Consider the following 17,500-nt stretch of genomic DNA (forward strand, 5'->3'; position numbering starts at 1 on the left):
AATTTAACATCTATAACTCTTAATATAAATTTCTCCTAGCCTAACAATGTTTCATTAATCCCATCTTCTAATTTATTCATATATATATATATTGCCCCACCCTCCACCCTAACCCTCCCCCACCTCCCACACAAACCCACCCCCCTGACTTCCGCTGTATACCACTCTAACAATTCCAAACATCCCATATACTATTTACTCTGATCATCTATCGGTCTAAACATTCTTACCTAAAGGCTAGATAATAACTCCTAGTCTGGTATTTATTCTGTATATAATCAATCCATTTTGCCCATTCCTGTGTGTAATTGATATTAGAATTTTTATGCCCCCTCATCTCCCCTGCGAGGTGACTCTGGCTGGTTTTACGGGTTATAGAACAAGTCAAAAAATAAAGTAAACTCTGAAAACATTTAGGAGAGACCGAGATCAAAATATGATGAAAAGCTGCTTTTTTTCAGGGTTCCACTTAAAAACTTTGTTGTTTACGTTAAGCTTAAACATTTTTTTAACTTAAAAAAAACGTAAAAACTTTTTTAAACCCGAAGTTTAAGATTTAAATTAACCTAACCTAACCTGAAGCTTAATCTTAACCTTTTTCATTTAACTTAACTAACTTAACCCAACTCAATTTAAGTCAACAACTCAAAACTCAACTCAACTCAACAACTTAACTTCTAAAAAAGGCGTTTTTTTAGAGTTTGTCAAAAAAAACCTGTGAGGGTAACTGCCTCTTAATTCCCCCTCCCCTCTTCCTCACCAGGCTGGTTTCTGCCGCCCTCTGGTGGCCACAGCACCACTCTGCACGCTGGTGTTTCAGTCGAGGGGAGGGGGCTGAGAAGCCTTCTAAACAGTCCTTTTCCTTGCTTTGGGAGGGGGCTCGTTTGGGGAAGGAAGCCTCTCCGGGCCCCTCTCCAGGATGATGGATCTGTTTGGTGGCTCTCTCGGGATCCCCCCAGCGTTTTCGACTGGGAAACCCTATTTTGACCTCGGGGGGGGGGGGCAGGAGGGTGACCCCTGGGTATAGAGGGGTGCTTCTATGTGACCCCATGGCCCCTTTGTGGGCCAGGATGCCCGAGGCTCATCCCTCCTCCCCCTTTCCCACCCAATGGGGGGTGCCCCTTGGGGAACTGGCACCCAATCAAGGTTGATGCTTTGTCATAGAGGTGGCTGTGGGTGCCTCAAAAAGAGGAGCACCCCATGGGGTAGAAGGGATTAGGGGTACCCCTAGCAAGGTGAGGCTGTTTTTTGGGGGGAGATGCCCCCATCTGACTTGCTTCGCAGCCGGTCCTGGAGGTGGGGCGGAGGGCTGAAGCACACACGCACACACCCCGGTCCTTCTTCCTCCTTTGAGACCGTATACAAATATACATTTAAAGGATGGTACATGTGCAACCATTAAAACGAAAATAAATTGAGGAAGAGGGAATTTAAGTTTCTGATGTAAATACAGAACCGTGTTTGATCAAAGGCCATCTCTAAAATACACCAGATTGAAGAGGAAAAATGTGAACACAACAATGGAAAGAGGGAGGAGTAGAAGGAAAGGTAGGCGGGGGGGGGAGGAAAGGAGAGGGGAAGAAGAAGAAAGGGAAAAGGAGAGGTAGAAAGGGAGGGGAAGGAGAAAAGGGGAAGGAGAGGAGGGAAGAAGAGGGAGGGTTGTTGTAAAACAAGATGGGTATATATGGGATGGCAGGAAAGCAATCTCGATTATATCTTTAATCCTAGGAGGAGAAATGAATGGTTATGAATGTCAAAAGATCACACGTAGTATTAATAATAGTTAGGAGATTGTATATTTGTGAATGTATGCATGAGAAATAGTCTCACCCACCTGGGCTGGTCCTTTGCCCCAAGCTCCCATCCTGGCCCTGGCGCCCAGCCCCCCAAGCCCCTTCTGTGAAGGGCCACAGAAGCCCCCTGTCCACACACACCCCAATTCGGGGCAGGAATCCAGATTTCCAGATTGAAGCAGCTGGCCTCCCCCCCCCCCCCCCAGGAGGGCAGCCAATTCCAACTGCTGGGAGGTCTGGGTTGGGGTCTCTTTCAGACAGATGGGGTCACTTTGCAGGACCCTAGAGATAAGCTGTCCATAATCATCAAAGTGGAGGTGAGATTCTTGGATGCTCTCTGAGCTGAGTGGTTTTCTTTCCAACGTTTGATGATCCAACTAGGTAACATCATCAGTGCTAAAAGAAAGGGAGGGTTTTTAAAAAATATATATATTTTTATTATTTTTACATTTAAAAACAATGCAATACCGTGGAGTCGAAGTGACCATACATTCACATTATATACAGCTAGTTTCAACCATTAACAATTAATCTACTTAATACATTGTCTGTCCTTCTGTCCAATCACAATATATACATTTGTTCCAGTCTTGCCATCTTGTGTTATACCAATCATAAAATATATTCCATACTTCAAAATATTCTGATTCCCCTTTATTTTTAAGTTCAAGAGTGAGACTATCTGCTTTTGCACAGGCCAACACTTTTCTGATTATATCTAGCTCTGATGGTGTATTTTCTTTTTTCCAATACTGTGCATAGGTTATGCGCGCTGCAGTTGGCATATGTATAATTAAATAAATTGTATCTTTCTTAAACCCCTCCGGTATTATGCCTAGGAGAAAAGTTTCTGGTTTAAACATAATTTGTTCTCCCACCATTTGTTCTAACCACGATTGAATCATTTTCCAATATTTTTTTGCCTCATTGCACGTCCACCACATATGATAGAAAGTGCCTGGTGTTTTTTTACACTTCCAACAGTTTGGGGCCAGATTTTTGAACATTTTGGAAAGCCGTGCTGGGGGGAGATGCCATCTGTAGAACATCTTATAAAGATTTTCTTTATACACCGTAGCCAATGTTAGTTTCTGATTAAGTATCCAAAGTTTTTCCCACTTAGCCAATTCCACATTGTAACCGAAATTTTTCCCCCAGGCGACCATGGTTTCTTTGACATGTTCCTCCTCTAGCTTATATTCCAACAAGAATCTATACAGCACTTTGATCAGTCTGTTTTGTGTCTGTATCAAAAGTTTATCTAATGTTGTGTAGTCTTTGGAAATACCTTCGTTCTTCCTATCCTGTGCATACCTTGATTGTGTCTGTAAATAAGACCATCATTCTACTTGTACTCCTAGTGATGTCAATTCTTATCTAGTTTTGATCTCCCCCTGCCTGTTCAATAACTCTTTATATGTGACTATATTTTCCATATTGATTAAATTTGAGTGTATGTATGCTTCCATTGTAGATAGCCAAATAGGTATTTTGGTATAGTGGTCATGTTTAATTTTGTTCCATATTAGTAACAGAGATTGTCTGATGTAATGTCTACTAAAATATTTGTGTGCAGATCCTTTTTCATGCCAGAGGAAGGCATGCCAGCCTGCTTGGAGGTCATGGCCTTCCAATTGAGTAATCTTTTATTTCTCAGCATTATCCATTCCCTTAGCCATGTTAGTATGGCCGCAGTATAATAGAGTTCCCAATCTGGTACGCCAAATCCTCCCTTTTCCTTAGTGTCTTGCATAGCCTTAAGTTCTATTCTTGGTTTTCTTCCCTGCCAAATAAATTTCGAAACCAATTGATTCAAATCCTTGAAGACACCTTTTTCTAATTTAATGGGAATATTCTGAAATAGGAAAAGAAATTTTGGTAATATATTCATTTTTATAACTGCGATCCTGCCCATCAGGGACAGTTGTGGGTTTTTCCACCTTTCTAGATCTTTCTTAGTTTTATTAATCAAATTAGTATAATTATCTTCTTTGATGGTCACACACCTCGCAGATAAATGTATACCAAGATATTTAACTTTTTTGACAATTTGGATACCCAATTTCTTCGTTAACTCCTCTTTCGCTTTTTTTTTAGAGGGCCGAAGTGTACAGTTTATTTTTTTTCTGACCAATTTTTTTTATTGAAAAAGTTTTATACAAACAAATTTTCCCCCTTTTTACCCCCCCGCCATATAATGTAAATCACATACAAATACTGTACCCCCTCCCCTCCCCTGTCTTAAAATAGATTTCTCATTCAAATATTGTGCCCCCTCACCTCCCAACAATCATAGTATAAGTTTCTCTTAAAGTAACAATAGCCCAATAACCCCATCATCTAAATTAATTAAACATATATAAATCATAATATAGGTTTCTCTTAAAGTAGCAATATCTCATTAATCCCATCTTCTAAATTTATTATGCATATATATTTCCCCACCCTCCACCCTAACCCTCCCCCACCTCCCTATCAAACCCACCCCCCTGACTTCCGCTATACATCACTCTAACAATTCCAAGCATCCCATATATTATTTACTCTGATCATCTGTCAATCTAAACATTCTTACCTAAAGGCTACATAGTACTTCCTAGTCTGATATTTATTCTGTATATAATCAATCCATTTTACCCATTCCTGTATATAATTCTCCTGCTTCTGACCTTTTAAGAAAGCTGAGATTTTTGCCATTTCGGCGAACCCCGCCACTTTCTGAATCCATTGATCAATTGTCGGTAAAAAATCTTTTTCCCAATGTTGCGCAATCAACAACCTAGCTGCTGTAACCATATACAAAACCAGTTTTGTTTCCCCTTTAGTAAAATCCTTAGTTATAGCCAGTAAAAACATTTGCGGAGTAAATTGTATTCTTTTCTTAAATACATTTTGCATAACCCACCATATTTTTATCCAAAAAGCTTTATCCTTGTTACAAGTCCACCATACATGAAAAAAGGTAGCATCTAAACACCCGCATCTCCAACATTTTGGTTGAACATTTGGGTACATGCATGATAATTTTTTAGGATCTAAATACCATCTGTAAAACATTTTATAAAAGTTCTCCCTTAAATTCTGTGACTGTGTAAATTTAACATTCTGAACCCATATTTCTTCCCACGTATCCAACATAACCAATTCATCAAAATTCTGAGCCCATTTAATCATGCAATCCTTGACCAATTCACTTTCTGAGTCTCTTTCTAACAATACATTATATATTCTTTTAACCTGTTTGGGGCCAGTCTCTTTTATCTGCTTGATCAGTTCCACTTCTTTATCCATAAAACCGACCCTACGATCTTCTTCCCATCTCTTCTGTAGCTGTATGTAATGTAACCAATTTAAAGTAATTCCTTCTTCCAACAGTTCCAAAGTTTTCAACTGCCATTCGTCCCCAGAGGTTACTTCTTGTCTGACGCTGTGGCCGTCATAAATACGAGTCGGCTGCCAAGCATCCGAATTTTGATCCAGGATGCTGTCACAGTCATAAATACGGGTCAAATTGCGGAATAGCCAAATTTGGGTCACGTGACCCGGGAGAAGGCTGCAGAGAAACGATCCGGTGTGGCTTTTGTCAATCGGTTACTAAACAAAGTGTTGTAAGTCGAGGACCAACCCTGCTCTTCCTCCACCCTCTCTCCGCCACTACCCGGAACGGAAGGGAAGAAGCGGTGGGGGGAAGCTCAGGGAGAGGGGCGCAATCCGTCCCCGGGAACACTCCCCTCCCCCGCGCATCTTCCCGGCGCAACTCCGGATCGCGAGGCGGGATCCGCGCCGGGCTTTGCAGAGTGCTGTGGCCGCTCCCGCAGGGCCAAGTCGGGGCATGTCGGCGGGGCGGGAGATGCCGAGGCGGGCAGGCCGGGGGGAGCCTCGCCGCGCTCCCGTCGGCGGAGCATGGCGGAGGGCTGGCGTCGGGGGGGACCCCCGTCCCGGGTCGCCCCGCCGGCCGCTCCCCGCCGGGCGGTCAGCGTCTGCGACTCCCTGGACTTGCAGGAGGTCCCGGCCGTCCAGGCGGCCCTGAAAGCGGCGGAGAAGCAGAAGCGGCGGCCTAAGAGCTTCTGCGCTCCGGGCAACGGGCTCAGCCCCGCCGGAGCCCCGTCTTCTTCTCCCGCGGAGACCCCGGGCCGGCCCCGCCTCGGCTGGCTGGAGCTGCTCCGCTTGCGCTCGCCTCGCCGGCCCGACGGAGCGGACTCGGAGGCGGGGAAAGGCCCGGCGGCTTCCCCGGGCGGCGAAGAGGGCGGCTTCCTGCGGGGGGCCTCGCTGTGGGGCAGCCGGCGGCGGTGGAAGCTCTTCGACGGGACGGCCCCGCGGCGGCTGAGCAACTTGCGGAAAAGTTTCAGCTTCCGTCTGCGCCGCGGGGAAAGCGGACTCCAGCGGGCCGGCTCCGGGTTCTTGCGGCCCGCCCGGCTCCGGAGCCGCAGCGAGGGCGACGCCGCTTCCTTGTACCCGTGTCCCAGCAAGAGGGACCTGCTCGGCTCGGAAAGAGGAGGAGGAGGAGGAGGAGGGTTCTGGAAACAGCTGGGCAGCCGCCTCCGACGCCGGGAGCGCTTAGCCGGCCGGCCCTTGGCCGCGGTCCTGGAGCCCCGCGGGGGGGCGGCTCTGCTTTGGAGCCGAAGGGGAGCCGAACCCATCTTGGTGGCCCATCGACGGCCGGGTAAGAAGCTGGAGGGGGTCGCTTAGGGACGGCCAGGGGGGAGAGTCTACATCAGGCCACCTCTGGAAATCCCATCCCCGCCCCCAGGAAACGAGGTAGCCCAACTCCGCGGTTGGAGAGGGTCCCATCCTGCACCCCCCCAGCGCCGATGGGTGTGGGTCTGCCTCCCCCACCCCACCTCCAGTGCCTGCCTGAACTCCACCCCACTTTCGGATGCTCTTCGTGGGCCAGGAGGCCAAGGGGCCTTCCTCCCAATTTGGAGAGGACGATGGGTGGGCCAAGACCCGGGTGGGTGGGAGGTGCCTCCACCTTGCCCCCTATGGCTGCTGAGCGCCCCCTCCTGGTGGGGCCGTCCTTGAGGGGGGGATGGGAGCCCCTACTTCACCCCAGCCCATGGGATCCCTGGGGGTCTCCTAAAGCCCCCCAGACTAAGGAGTCTCTTTCGGTGACCCGGTTCTTGCTTGGGTGAAGGTTTCTGCGCCCTGGCGTGCCCGGGTGGGATGCCAAGCAGTGGGAAGCTGTGTGTTAGTGCGTGTGCCAAAGCGGAAGTCTCTGCTGGGAAGTGTTACGTGGGTGAGGAAGGTGAGGATTAGAGAGGGAGGGGTTGGCCTGTTCTTCCTCTCGCCCCCGTCCTTTGGGGGTAAAGGTTGGGGGGGGGATGCCCACTGCTGGAGATGGGTCACAGGGCAGGGGAAATCAACGGGTTTAACCCTTCTGGTCCGTGCCACCCCCTTTCTGAAGCCCAGCCTTTTGGGGGCACACCCTGAATGCCAGGCAGGCAGTGGGGGGGGGGGAGGATGGCACGGGAGGCAGAGTGCCAGAGGGCGGGTCCAGGAAGGAACGGAGGGGGGGGGGAGGACGGGCCCAGGCAGCTCTCTTGCCTCTGCCAAGGGGGTGATGCCATTTATAGGGTTGGCAGTTTTTCGGGGGCAGGTCTCAGCAGGAAAGGGGAGGGGGCCTCCGAACGGCAGTGCTTCCTCTGCCAGCTGCCAGCTGATGTGCCACTGGCTGGATTGATCCTGCTGTTGCACAGCTGGTTGGTGCTTGCTGCCTGCCCCCCCCCCCAGGGCCTCCCATCAGCCTCCCAACAAGGGGGCTCCCTTGCCCCACTGGCTCTCCAGCTGGAGGAGGAGAATGACCCCCAGGGGGTCTCAGCTACCAAAGCAGGCATGGGGGGGGCGGGCGCTGGAGGGGGGGAACAGCCTGGAGGGGCCTGCCTGGGAAGGGCTGGGGCGTGGCAGAACAGAGCCTGGAGGGGGGACCTGGCAGAAGCGTGCCGAGATGTCCCCCTGCAGCCATTGGAAAGGGGGGTGATGCTGGATAGTGAGGGGCTTGTGGGTGGGGTGCAGCCCTGCAGAGGGCCCCACTCCCCCACTGGGCTGCTCCCAGGAGTATGGTGCCCTCCCCCACTGGTCGTACAGAGGGACAATGGGGAACGTGACCCTCCCCCTTCTGCTTGGGGGGGCTGTGGGGGGAGGCCCTGCCACTTCGACAGGAAGAGACCTGTGGAACCAGTTTGGGTGTCACCCAGCTGGGAGCTGCTGTGCAGGCAGACTGGGAGGCGGAGGTGGGCTGAGAGGGTTGGGCGTTAGGGAGACCCCCTCCCACCCTGCTCCACGATCCAGAGCTCTGTGGGCATATCTTGCAGCGGAGAGCAACACCCACCCACCCCAGCTGTGGAAACTGTTTGATTGCATTGGCCCCGCCTACCTCACAGGGTGGTTGTTGAGAGAAACGGGGGGGGGGAGGAGGGAGCCCTCTGCACGGCCTCCGCTCTGATGAACGGCTGTGTATTGTTGCACTCCGGCCTTTGCTCCAGGAACCGACTGGCGGGGTGTTCCTCATTTGGGGGCTGGGGGCACGCAGACCCCTCCCCTCCTGTGGCCTTTCTTAGGGACGCTCTCCTCGCGTCACGCTGTGCGCTTTTCTTCAAGAGTCTCTGGGTTCTCTCTCTCTCTCTCTCTCTCTCTCTCTCTCTCTCTCTCTCTCTCTGAGACGTTGGGTTTGGACATCGCATTTTGGGTTTGCTCCCATGAGGGCTACTGTGGGTGGGCGGGCGTCCATTTCCCACTCTGCATGCTTCCTGGCCGGAGCGGAAGGCCAAGGGTGGACTAGATGACCTTCGCAGACCCTTCTTAGGATGGGGGGACACAGCCCTCACTTCGAGGATGGCTTGTGGGGGATCCCGGGTGGGCAAGGGGACGGGGCTACTGGCTGCGCAGCTGGGAGGGCACACCCTTTGTGGGGGGAGCTGCGAGAGCCTCTGCATGAGGAGGAATCCAAGCCAGAGGCGACAAAGGGTGGATTTGCACTCGTGTTCTGGCAAGTGGGTCTCTTGTGGTCCAACCCCCCCCCCCTCCGGCTCCATTTAGTGACAGGAGGGGCAGGCAGGACAGAGTTGTGTGAGCCTCCTCCATCCCCCCCCCCCCGAGACCCTTGCGAACAGGAAAAGTGAGGCTCCTTCCCCACTGAGGGGTCCCCGAGTTTCCCACCCTCCCCCAAATGCTTCTTACTTCCTGCTAAAGGGGGCTCCTGCCTGCCATCCCAAGCACCGTCCTTCTCCCCCATAAAGGGGGGGGAGGAGGTGCCCCACAAACTTTTAGGGGGTCTTTGCAAGCCACTGAGGGGAAGGAATTTGGGAGAAGAGGGGGGTCTCCTGGCTCCTAGTCTGCATTGGGACGAGGGTTGCCCCGTGGTTGCTGAAGATGTCCCCCCATCCCATAAAGACCCCTGCCAGCCCACTCTTTTTTGCTCAGCAAGCCAGGGGCAGCAGAGACCCACCCATGGCTGAATCGACCTCCTCCCCATGTCCCTTGCCTGCCCAGTGCCCCAAAGACCCCACTCATTTTCCTTCCCCAGCCAATCCAGACTGGGTTAGTAGCCTTTGCCCCTCCCCCATCTAAATGTCCAGTGCCTCCTCGCATGGGGGGGCTGGCTGAGGAAGGGGCTCAGGTCTTCGGTGGGGAGGAAATGGTGCCCACCGTGGTCCCTGGGGCAGCAGAAGAGCTGGGGGGGGGGGACACAAGGAAGGGTCTTGGGACGAACCCTGGAAGGCCTTTGGGATGCAGGGCTGGGGGCGTGGGGGTGTCTTGGGAGGCAGTTTGGGCGGCAGAGGGGGGGAGAGCAACCCCTCTCCTCCTGCCGCCTGGTGGGCAGTGGGTGTGACCTTCCTTCGCTCTCTCTCACCCCCTACAGACTCCTTTGTCAACAGCCAGGAGTGGACTCTGAGCCGCTCAGTGCCAGAGCTTAAAGTGGTAAGCAAAAGGGGGGGGGGATTGGGGGGGGGCTTCCGCCCCTTCACACATTTTGGGGAGGGGAGGGGAAAGTGAACCTCCTGCAAAGATGGACCTCGCATGCTCCCAGTGCCCTCTTGTTCCATTGTTGGGGGAGGGGGGAAGGGAGCCAGGCTCTGGGATGGGGGGGGCACATCTCAGATTTGTCTCTCTTCCTTTTGGATCTGCCTTAGAAAGCCCCTCCCCTTTTCGAGAGGGTCCTGCTGCCCCCTCCCTGCTCTTTGTAAATGCTTCTCTCTGGAAGACCCCTCCTCAAGTTTGGCAAGCCCCCCCCCCCAAATGGGTCCTACCGAACAGTTAGGGAGGGAGGCTTTAGCTATGCCACGGAGGGGGAGGCAGAATTTACCCCCCCTTTCAGGAGACTTCGCCACCCAGGACGGTGGATGTCAGGAAAGTGGGGGGGGCACAGGGCAGAGAGTCCCAGATGTGGGGTCCACTACACAGGCTTCCCCCCCCCCCCCATACACACAATATCTGTAGGCAGACCCTGATGAGAGGAACTGCCCTGCCTGGGGGGCGCAGGGGGTGGGCACGGATCTTTGGGTCAGGCCACTTGCTGGGTTGGGGGGAGAAATGCCCCTGTGGCATCTTGTGCTCATAACCCATCGATTGGGTGGGCTTCTCCAGCGCTCGCTTGGCATGGCTGGTGAGTCTCGGGGTGCCCCATGGGCGGAGGAGAGCGTTGAGGGCAGAAGCCACCGAAGCTTTCGGTTCACTGAAATTTGGGCATTTGGGGGCTTCCCCTTAACCCTAATCCTGGCCATTGATGGGGAGGAGGGCATCTCTGGCCGGGGGGGGGGTTGTCCTCAGACTCCCCTTTTTCTCACAGGGGATTGTGGGTAACCTGTCCAGCGGGAAGTCGGCCTTGGTGCATCGCTACCTCACGGGGACCTACGTGCAGGAGGAGTCCCCGGAAGGTGAGTGGGTGCCCCCTGGGGTGGGCTGGGAAGGGCGGGGGTCCCTGCTTCCCTGCTTTTGGCTGTTGTGCAGGGCATGGGTTGGCCCAGTCAGGTTGCATCTGGTTTTGGGAGGTCTGGAGAAGGAGGGGGGGCTTCCTAGCCAGCCCAGCCCCTTCCCCCGAAGTGCTGCAGTCTTCTCTGTGGAGGGTGTTGTGTGTTTGTCAAGCAGCTCTGTGCCAGGCTGTGGGGTTTGGGGTGGGGCAGGGGGCTATGCCACATCCAAGAGCTCCTGGGTCCTCAGGAGTGGGGGTGGGGCCTTCCCCCTTTGGCTCCCGACATATTGGGGAGGGGGGATTTCCCTTTCTTGGGGAGTCTCGGTCCCCCCCCTCCTGCATGGAGCCTGACTCCCCCAACAGGACGAGGGGGCAGGGTGTGTGTGTAACTCCCTGCCCTGATGCGTAGACTTGCCCGGGAGGGGCGTGTCCCTCAGACTGAGCCGGCCCCTGTCTCTCTCTCCATCTCCAGGCGGTCGATTCAAGAAGGAGATTGTGGTGGACGGGCAGAGTTACCTCCTGCTGATTCGCGATGAAGGGGGACCCCCCGAGCTGCAAGTAGGGCGCCCCTCCCCCCCTCTTTTCCCGGTACAAGGGGCTAGCCCAGTGGTGGGATTCCATTTTTTTTACTACCGGTTCTGTGGGCGTGGCTTGGTGATCGTTGGCAGGGGAAGGATGCTGCAAAATCCCCATTCCCACCCGACTCTTGGACTAGTCAGAAGTGGCATTTGTCGGTTCTCCAAACTACTCACAATTTCCGCTACTGGTCCTCCAGAACCTGTCAGAACCTGCTGGATTTCACCCCTGGGCTAGCCAACAACTGGCAGCTCCCGAGCGCTCTCCTCTCATCAAATGCTGGCCTGGCCCTGAAACCTCCCTCTCCCCCCCCCAATCCCTGCTCCCCCCTCTTCCAGTTTGCCGCCTGGGTGGACGCGGTCGTCTTCGTCTTCAGCTTGGAGGATGAGATCAGCTTCCAAACGGTCTACAACTACTACCTGCGCCTCTGCAGTTACCGCAACACTTCGGAGGTGCCCATGGTGCTGGTGGGCACACAAGGTAAGCCGATCGGCAGGGCAGGATGGCGGCTGAGGGCCTCCATCGGAAGAGACGGTGGCCGGCCGACCGTCTTCTGGCCACAATTGCCCCCAGCGTGGTGGAGCCGGGGATGGGCACTCCCCCTCCTTTCAGAAGGCTCGCTGGTTCTTTAGCCTCCTCAATTCTCGGTTTCTTTTGCCAGCAGGACCCAGAGTGGAGGGGAGGTTTCCTTCCCCCTTAGAATTTCAGGTGGGGGTGGGGGTGCGGAGGCTCGGCCGGCTTTGGCTGCCTTCCTCGTAAGGCTGGAGACCTGGAGCCCTTGCAGTACAGGCCGGTTCCCAGCCTTCTCCCTGGGCAGGACAGGAGACTCTGCCAGACTCTGGGGAAGGGGAGAGGGGGGAGGCAGGGGACCGTAAACCCTTAGTTCAGAGCAACCACAGCCACTCCTGCCCCATTTGTATACCCCCCCCCCCCAGATGCCATCAGCGCCACCAACCCCCGGGTGATCGACGACTCCCGGGCCAGGAAGCTCTCCAACGACCTGAAGCGTTGCACCTACTACGAGACGTGCGCCACCTACGGGCTGAACGTGGAACGTGTCTTCCAGGATGGTAGGGAGGGGGGAACCTGGGAGGAGAGGGGGGAGATGGACTCCTGCCAAGGGCTGCCCTTCCCATGACAGCTTTAAACCTCCTATCCCCCCCCCACCTCCAGTGGCACAGAAGGTGGTGGCCTTGAGGAAGAAGCAGCAGCTCTCCATCGGGCCCTGCAAGTCGCTGCCCAATTCGCCCAGCCATTCCTCCGTCTCAGCCGCCTCCGTGCCCACCGTCCACATCAACCAGGTGGGGCTGAGCAGAGGGGAGGGGCAACCTGTGGAGGGGGGCAGGAGGAGCTGCTTCCCAGCCTGGCACCTGCGGGATGGCGGTGGGCACAGGCAGCTTCCGGGACCCCTGTGTACGCTGCCTTGTCTGAGACAGAAAGAGGCCACGGCGGCCATCCGGGCAGGATCTTGGCATCCTTTCTGCCCCAAGCAAATCCTCCCCGGGGGCTTGGGACTCCCCCGTCGCTCTCCTTGGGGACCCTGTTTTCTTTTGGCCACTGTGTGGGTCTAAGCCACCCTCCTCGGCCAGGTGTAGAGAGTAAGAGGGGCGACCCATGGCTCCTGCTGTGGCACCAAACTGTCTGGGTTGGGGAACTCTGTCCTGGCAGGTTCCGGTGCCCGAGGCAGCTGTCCCAGGGCCCCCTCCCGAGGGTGGGTGGGGGGCTTCCTTGGATTCCTGCTCCCTGAGTATTTGAGGTGGGGCCTGGGGAGAGCAGCGTGGGCCCTGTGGGGGCTATTAGGATTATGGTCTGCATCCCCACTTCCACCACCCTGTATAAGGGGGGGGGGCACAGCAGCTGGCCAGGCCAGGGGACCAAGGTGGGGGGAGAGGAAGGGCTTTTCTTAGCCAGGGTGGGGGCAGATGTTTTGCTTAGGCAAACAAAGGGCCGGGGCTGCGGCTCACGGCTTGCCCATTTGTGCCCAGGCTGCCAACGGGGGTGGGGCCTTCAGCGACTACTCGTCCTCCGTGCCCTCCACGCCCAGCATCAGCCAGCGGGAGCTGCGGATCGAGACCATCGCGGCCTCCAACACTCCCACCCCCATCCGCAAGCAGTCCAAGCGCCGGTCCAACATCTTCACAGTGAGTCCTGGGGCGAGGGTGGTGGGGGGCAGTCTGGCAGGCGAGGGAGGGCGGCAAGGGGCAGTGGCTGACTTCAGCTACCCTCCTCTTGCGAAGGGCTGGGCTTGGCCACAGGGCTCGAACGGGCCAGCTGGGGCTAACTGCCGGGGGGGGCATGGGGGGGGTCAGAAGGACTCTCTGGGACACAGGGAACCTGTTCGCTTCCCCTCTATGAGCAGGAATGGGATCCGTCTTCGCCCCAGGCAAGAAAGCGATGGGAGGGGAGGGGCTCTTGCAGAGAGGGTCTGGCCTTGGAGTAGGGGAGAGGAGGGGTGCGTCCCTCTGCGGGATTTTCCAGTCCTCCCGCCCCCCGCTCCCCCAGTCAGGGCTGGCTTGGAGTTCTGGACCAACAAATGGGTTTTTTTGGTGGTAGGAGGTGAAGCCAAATGTCCCCGCTTCTGGGTGGGGGTGTATGAACTGTAGATCCAGTAGGAAGCCCCCCATCCCACAACCCTTCAGAGAAGAGCCGCCCTCTGGGCGCGAGGAGGACTGTCCTTCCAGATTCCAAAGGTTGCGTCCTGCTTGGACCTTGGCTGGCCAGCTCTGCGTATGGGGAAAGACCCCCCACCCCGGAAGGCCAAGGGGCCTACCTGAGACCCCCCCCCCATAAGGTTGAAGTGCAGTGGGAGGGTCTCTGGCAGGGCTTTGCCTTCCCCCGCGGTCGGATGCTTTGGCGTGGGAGGGGGCGGCCTCCGTTTGACTCCCCTTGGCCAGCCCTGGAGGCCGTGGCTGCGTGAACGTTCCCCCCCTCCCCCAATACCTGGCTGCTTCTGGATCTCTGCTCTGTTTTGGCTCTGCCCTCGTGGCTCCCCCCTTTGCACGGGTGCCCCACCGCACACAGCTCCCTCCCCTCCTCCGCCCAACCTGTGCCCACTGCCTTCTGCTGCTGCCGCGCTCGCTCTGCTTGGTGGGGAGAGTGGGCAGGGTCTGTTCTGCGTGGCCCCCCTGGAATGGCTTGTGTGCCAGCACCCTCCTTGCCTGATGCTTCTCCGGGACATTTGCTGGCTGCATCCGGACGCCCAGGTGTGACCAGCTGTCCTGTGGCTTCTGGGCTGGTCACAATGCTGTCGTCGTAAGCCAGAGGGTGGCGTTACCTGAAGGGGAGGGGGCTTTGGGACAGTGTTGGGGCTCCCCCTGCTTCTAGAGGCTGAGCTGCTTCCTCTCCCCCCCCAGCTTCTGCCCCTCCTGGCTCCTCTTTTTCCCCACTCCCCCTGCACGGCTTTCTCCTCTCCGACAACAGTGCGGCCGGGGTTCTGGCCAGCAGGGGGAGCCAGACACCCGCTCTCGGCTGCTTCTCAGCTGGCTGTTTTCTGCTGCCGCTCCCCGGCTTTGCTCCCAATTGTGTGGTCGGTCGGTCGGCGTGCTCGGTCTTTGCCGTCGGTCCGCCTCCGCGTCCGTCCATGTTCTAACCTGCCGACCTCTCTATTCTCTCGATGTTGCAGATCTGCGCCAATGTTTCCACCTTTTCATCCACCAAACGGCCTTTCCAAGTCCTTCCAAATTAGAAGACACCCCCCCCCCGTCCCCCCTGGCTTCCTCCCCACAGGCTGCTCAGTACCAATTCTCTCCCTTCTCATTGCTCTCCAGGGCCGGATCAGGGGCAGGCACTGGGAGTGATCTCAGATTAGTGGCCCGGCCTGCCTGCCTGCCTGCCTGCCCGCCCGCCTGCCTGCCGCTCGCTCGCTCGGGTCCCCCTCCTCCCGGAGACACGCAGGAGCCTTTCTCCCCTCCTCCCCCCCTCCGTAAAGCCTCTGAGCGCTGCACTTTAACCCGGGACTGGTGGGCGTGTGGAGGAACACCTGGTCGCGGTGGTGGTAGCACCTCGGAAGACGGACAGGACCGCCGGAAAGTGCCAGGAGATGGAGGGGCCAAGGGACGCTTTGCTGCCGTTCGCGCCCGCTGCTCCTCGCTCTCCGTCTCCCTCTTTCCTTCCTTCTTCCCTCCTGCATGGACTTATCCTCTTCCTCCTCCTCCTCTTCTTCCTCTTCTGAGCCAAGCAGCCGTCTGCTGCTCAGCCTTCTTCTGAGCTCATCGGTCGGGACAGGAGGACCCCTCTGGAGCGGCAGGGCTAGTGGCCGGCTGCCTCGAGGGACGGACGGACGGACGGAGGGCTTGTGTGGACGATGGACGGCCAAGGGAGGAAGCCGCTCCTGCTGCCATTCGTGTGGTTCTGAATGTATCAATTGCACCCTGTGCCGTGACTCTCGCAATCCTCTCTACTGTGTCGAGCACCTTCAACGGACTGTACATTATTTATTGATCCATTTATTTATTCAGATGATGGTGATGAATTCGAGTCTCTTTCTCTCTCTTTCTCTCTCTCTCTCTCTCCGTCCTCCGCCTGTTCTCAGTGTAAAGTTAGCTATTTCATGTCGATGCTCTTTTGTAACATGACATCTGCGACAGACTTTGTAAGGTGCCAGTTGTGTTCACCCAATAAACGGTTGGACTGAGGAGGGCTGGTGCTGTTCTTTCTGGCTTCCGCCGCCTCTGCCCTCCCCGCGCCTTTTCCTCCCCTGCCACCGCTGTCGCTGCCGCTTTCCTGCTCCCATCCCATCCTGCTCTCGTCTGCCACCACATCCTGTGGCCTCGTGTGGTGTGGATGGCGTGTGTGTGTGAGTGTGTCCGCTGGGCTGCCAGGGTGCCTGGGTGGGTGGGGTAGGGGGAAGCCCCGGCTTCTCTGCCCCCCTCCCAGCCCTGCCTTCTCCCAGGGGGGGATAACGCTCACCTCTCTCTCCTTCTCTTCCAGTCCCGGAAAGGTCCCGATATCGAGCGGAAGCCCCCAGAGAGTAAGGCGGACACGATTGGCAGCGGGCGGGCCATTCCCATTAAGCAGGTTGGCATTTTTCTTCCCCCTCCCGCATTGCGCCCGGCAGCAGGCCGGTGCTTGGCAGGTGGCCAGCAGGGGTGGCGGTGGGGGAAAGCAGAGGCGGGGAAATGGGGGGGGGGCGGGCGGGGAGAGGCGTCTCCGTGTTGGGCCCTGCTGTTTCTCCATGCAGTGTTTGCATTGCCCGTCTGTGCCCATGTGTGTTGTGCAGCGTGCCTCTTCTGTGCCCTTGGAAAAAACCATGCAGGGGCCCGCCTGTGGGCGGGGGCATTGCTGGTCCTCCATCCTGCTTTGCTTTGCCTTCATGAATGTTGGGGGGGGGGTAAACCGCAGCCGAGGGGCCCCGTCTGCTCAGACCTATACCAGCCAGCCCTGACCACTCGCAGATCCTTTGCTTTCCCCCAGGGACCGTGGCGGTTTCCACCCTGGGGAGGGTCCGGGCCTGTCTGGACAAAGGCTTACCGGGGCCCTTCCTGAAAAGAAGAGGTGGGGGGGGGCTTGCTTACATTCCCCCCCCCCCGGGCAGGCAGCAGGGGGTTTGTTGAGGTTTCCTTCCTGGCTTCCGTGGCCCCTCGGGGTGGGACAAAGAGGACATTTTTTCCCTGGTAAATTGAGCTTGCAGCAAAGGTGGCTTCTGGCTCTGCAGACCGGCCCCCTGTCCGGTCTCTTCTAGGCATAGACCAGCCCCCCCCCCTCCCCCAGCACAAGACGAGATCTCCAGCTACAGGACAGGGACGGTCCCTATAGCCAGGGGTCTGTGGAAGTTGGCCCCACCCCACATGAGGACCAGCAAGTGGGGGGGGGGAGCCGCTTGGGGGGAGGTTCATCCCCTGGCTGCTTCCAGCCCTGTCCTGTCGAGGTGGGGGGTGTCTGCTCCAACGCAGGCTGGGCCGGGGGTTCCTCCTTGGAGGGAGCCGGGATCGTGCTGGGAGCTTAGATTACATTTAAATTGCCATTTGCATTTTCCAATCAATCCGCGGCTTTACAATTAAGTTTGGTGTTAAAATTCTTCGCGAAAAGTGAGCGGAAGGGAGATTTGTGGGGGAAAGTGGTCCTGGGGGGGCCATTGGCTCTGCCTGCTTCATTACCCCGGATATTGTTGCTGCTGCTGCTGCTGCCGCCTCCTCCGCAGTAGGGAGGGGGCCGCTCCCTCTAATGCTAGGCGGGGGGGGGGGAAAGAGGGGAGTCCCCTGCTCTGCCAGGGAGGGTCAAGGCT

At 56.4% G+C, this 17,500-nt stretch overlaps 1 protein-coding gene across 3 annotated transcripts in view; it reads left to right on the plus strand.

Moving 5' to 3' along the window:
* The window catches only part of LOC309381560 (arf-GAP with GTPase, ANK repeat and PH domain-containing protein 3-like), a 48,503-nt gene that overhangs the window by 11,008 nt on the left and 19,995 nt on the right, over positions 1-17,500 (plus strand). Inside the window, exons 1-9 of one of the 3 annotated variants that reach the window (XM_081932715.1) lie at positions 5,633-6,456; positions 9,652-9,710; positions 10,579-10,666; positions 11,174-11,259; positions 11,616-11,757; positions 12,213-12,347; positions 12,451-12,578; positions 13,263-13,418; positions 16,207-16,293. In XM_081932715.1, coding sequence (XP_081788841.1) covers positions 5,697-6,456; positions 9,652-9,710; positions 10,579-10,666; positions 11,174-11,259; positions 11,616-11,757; positions 12,213-12,347; positions 12,451-12,578; positions 13,263-13,418; positions 16,207-16,293 — 1,641 coding nt within the window. In that variant the 5' untranslated portion in view covers positions 5,633-5,696. Of the gene's footprint in view, positions 1-5,632; positions 6,457-9,651; positions 9,711-10,578; positions 10,667-11,173; positions 11,260-11,615; positions 11,758-12,212; positions 12,348-12,450; positions 12,579-13,262; positions 13,419-16,206; positions 16,294-17,500 lie in introns of those variants that run through there. The other 2 variants (XM_081932714.1, XM_081932716.1) reach the window with 2 other exon arrangements.

Source organism: Natrix helvetica (genome assembly GCF_964273705.1).
Source record: "Natrix helvetica genome assembly, chromosome: Z".
NCBI lineage: Eukaryota > Metazoa > Chordata > Lepidosauria > Squamata > Natricidae > Natrix > Natrix helvetica.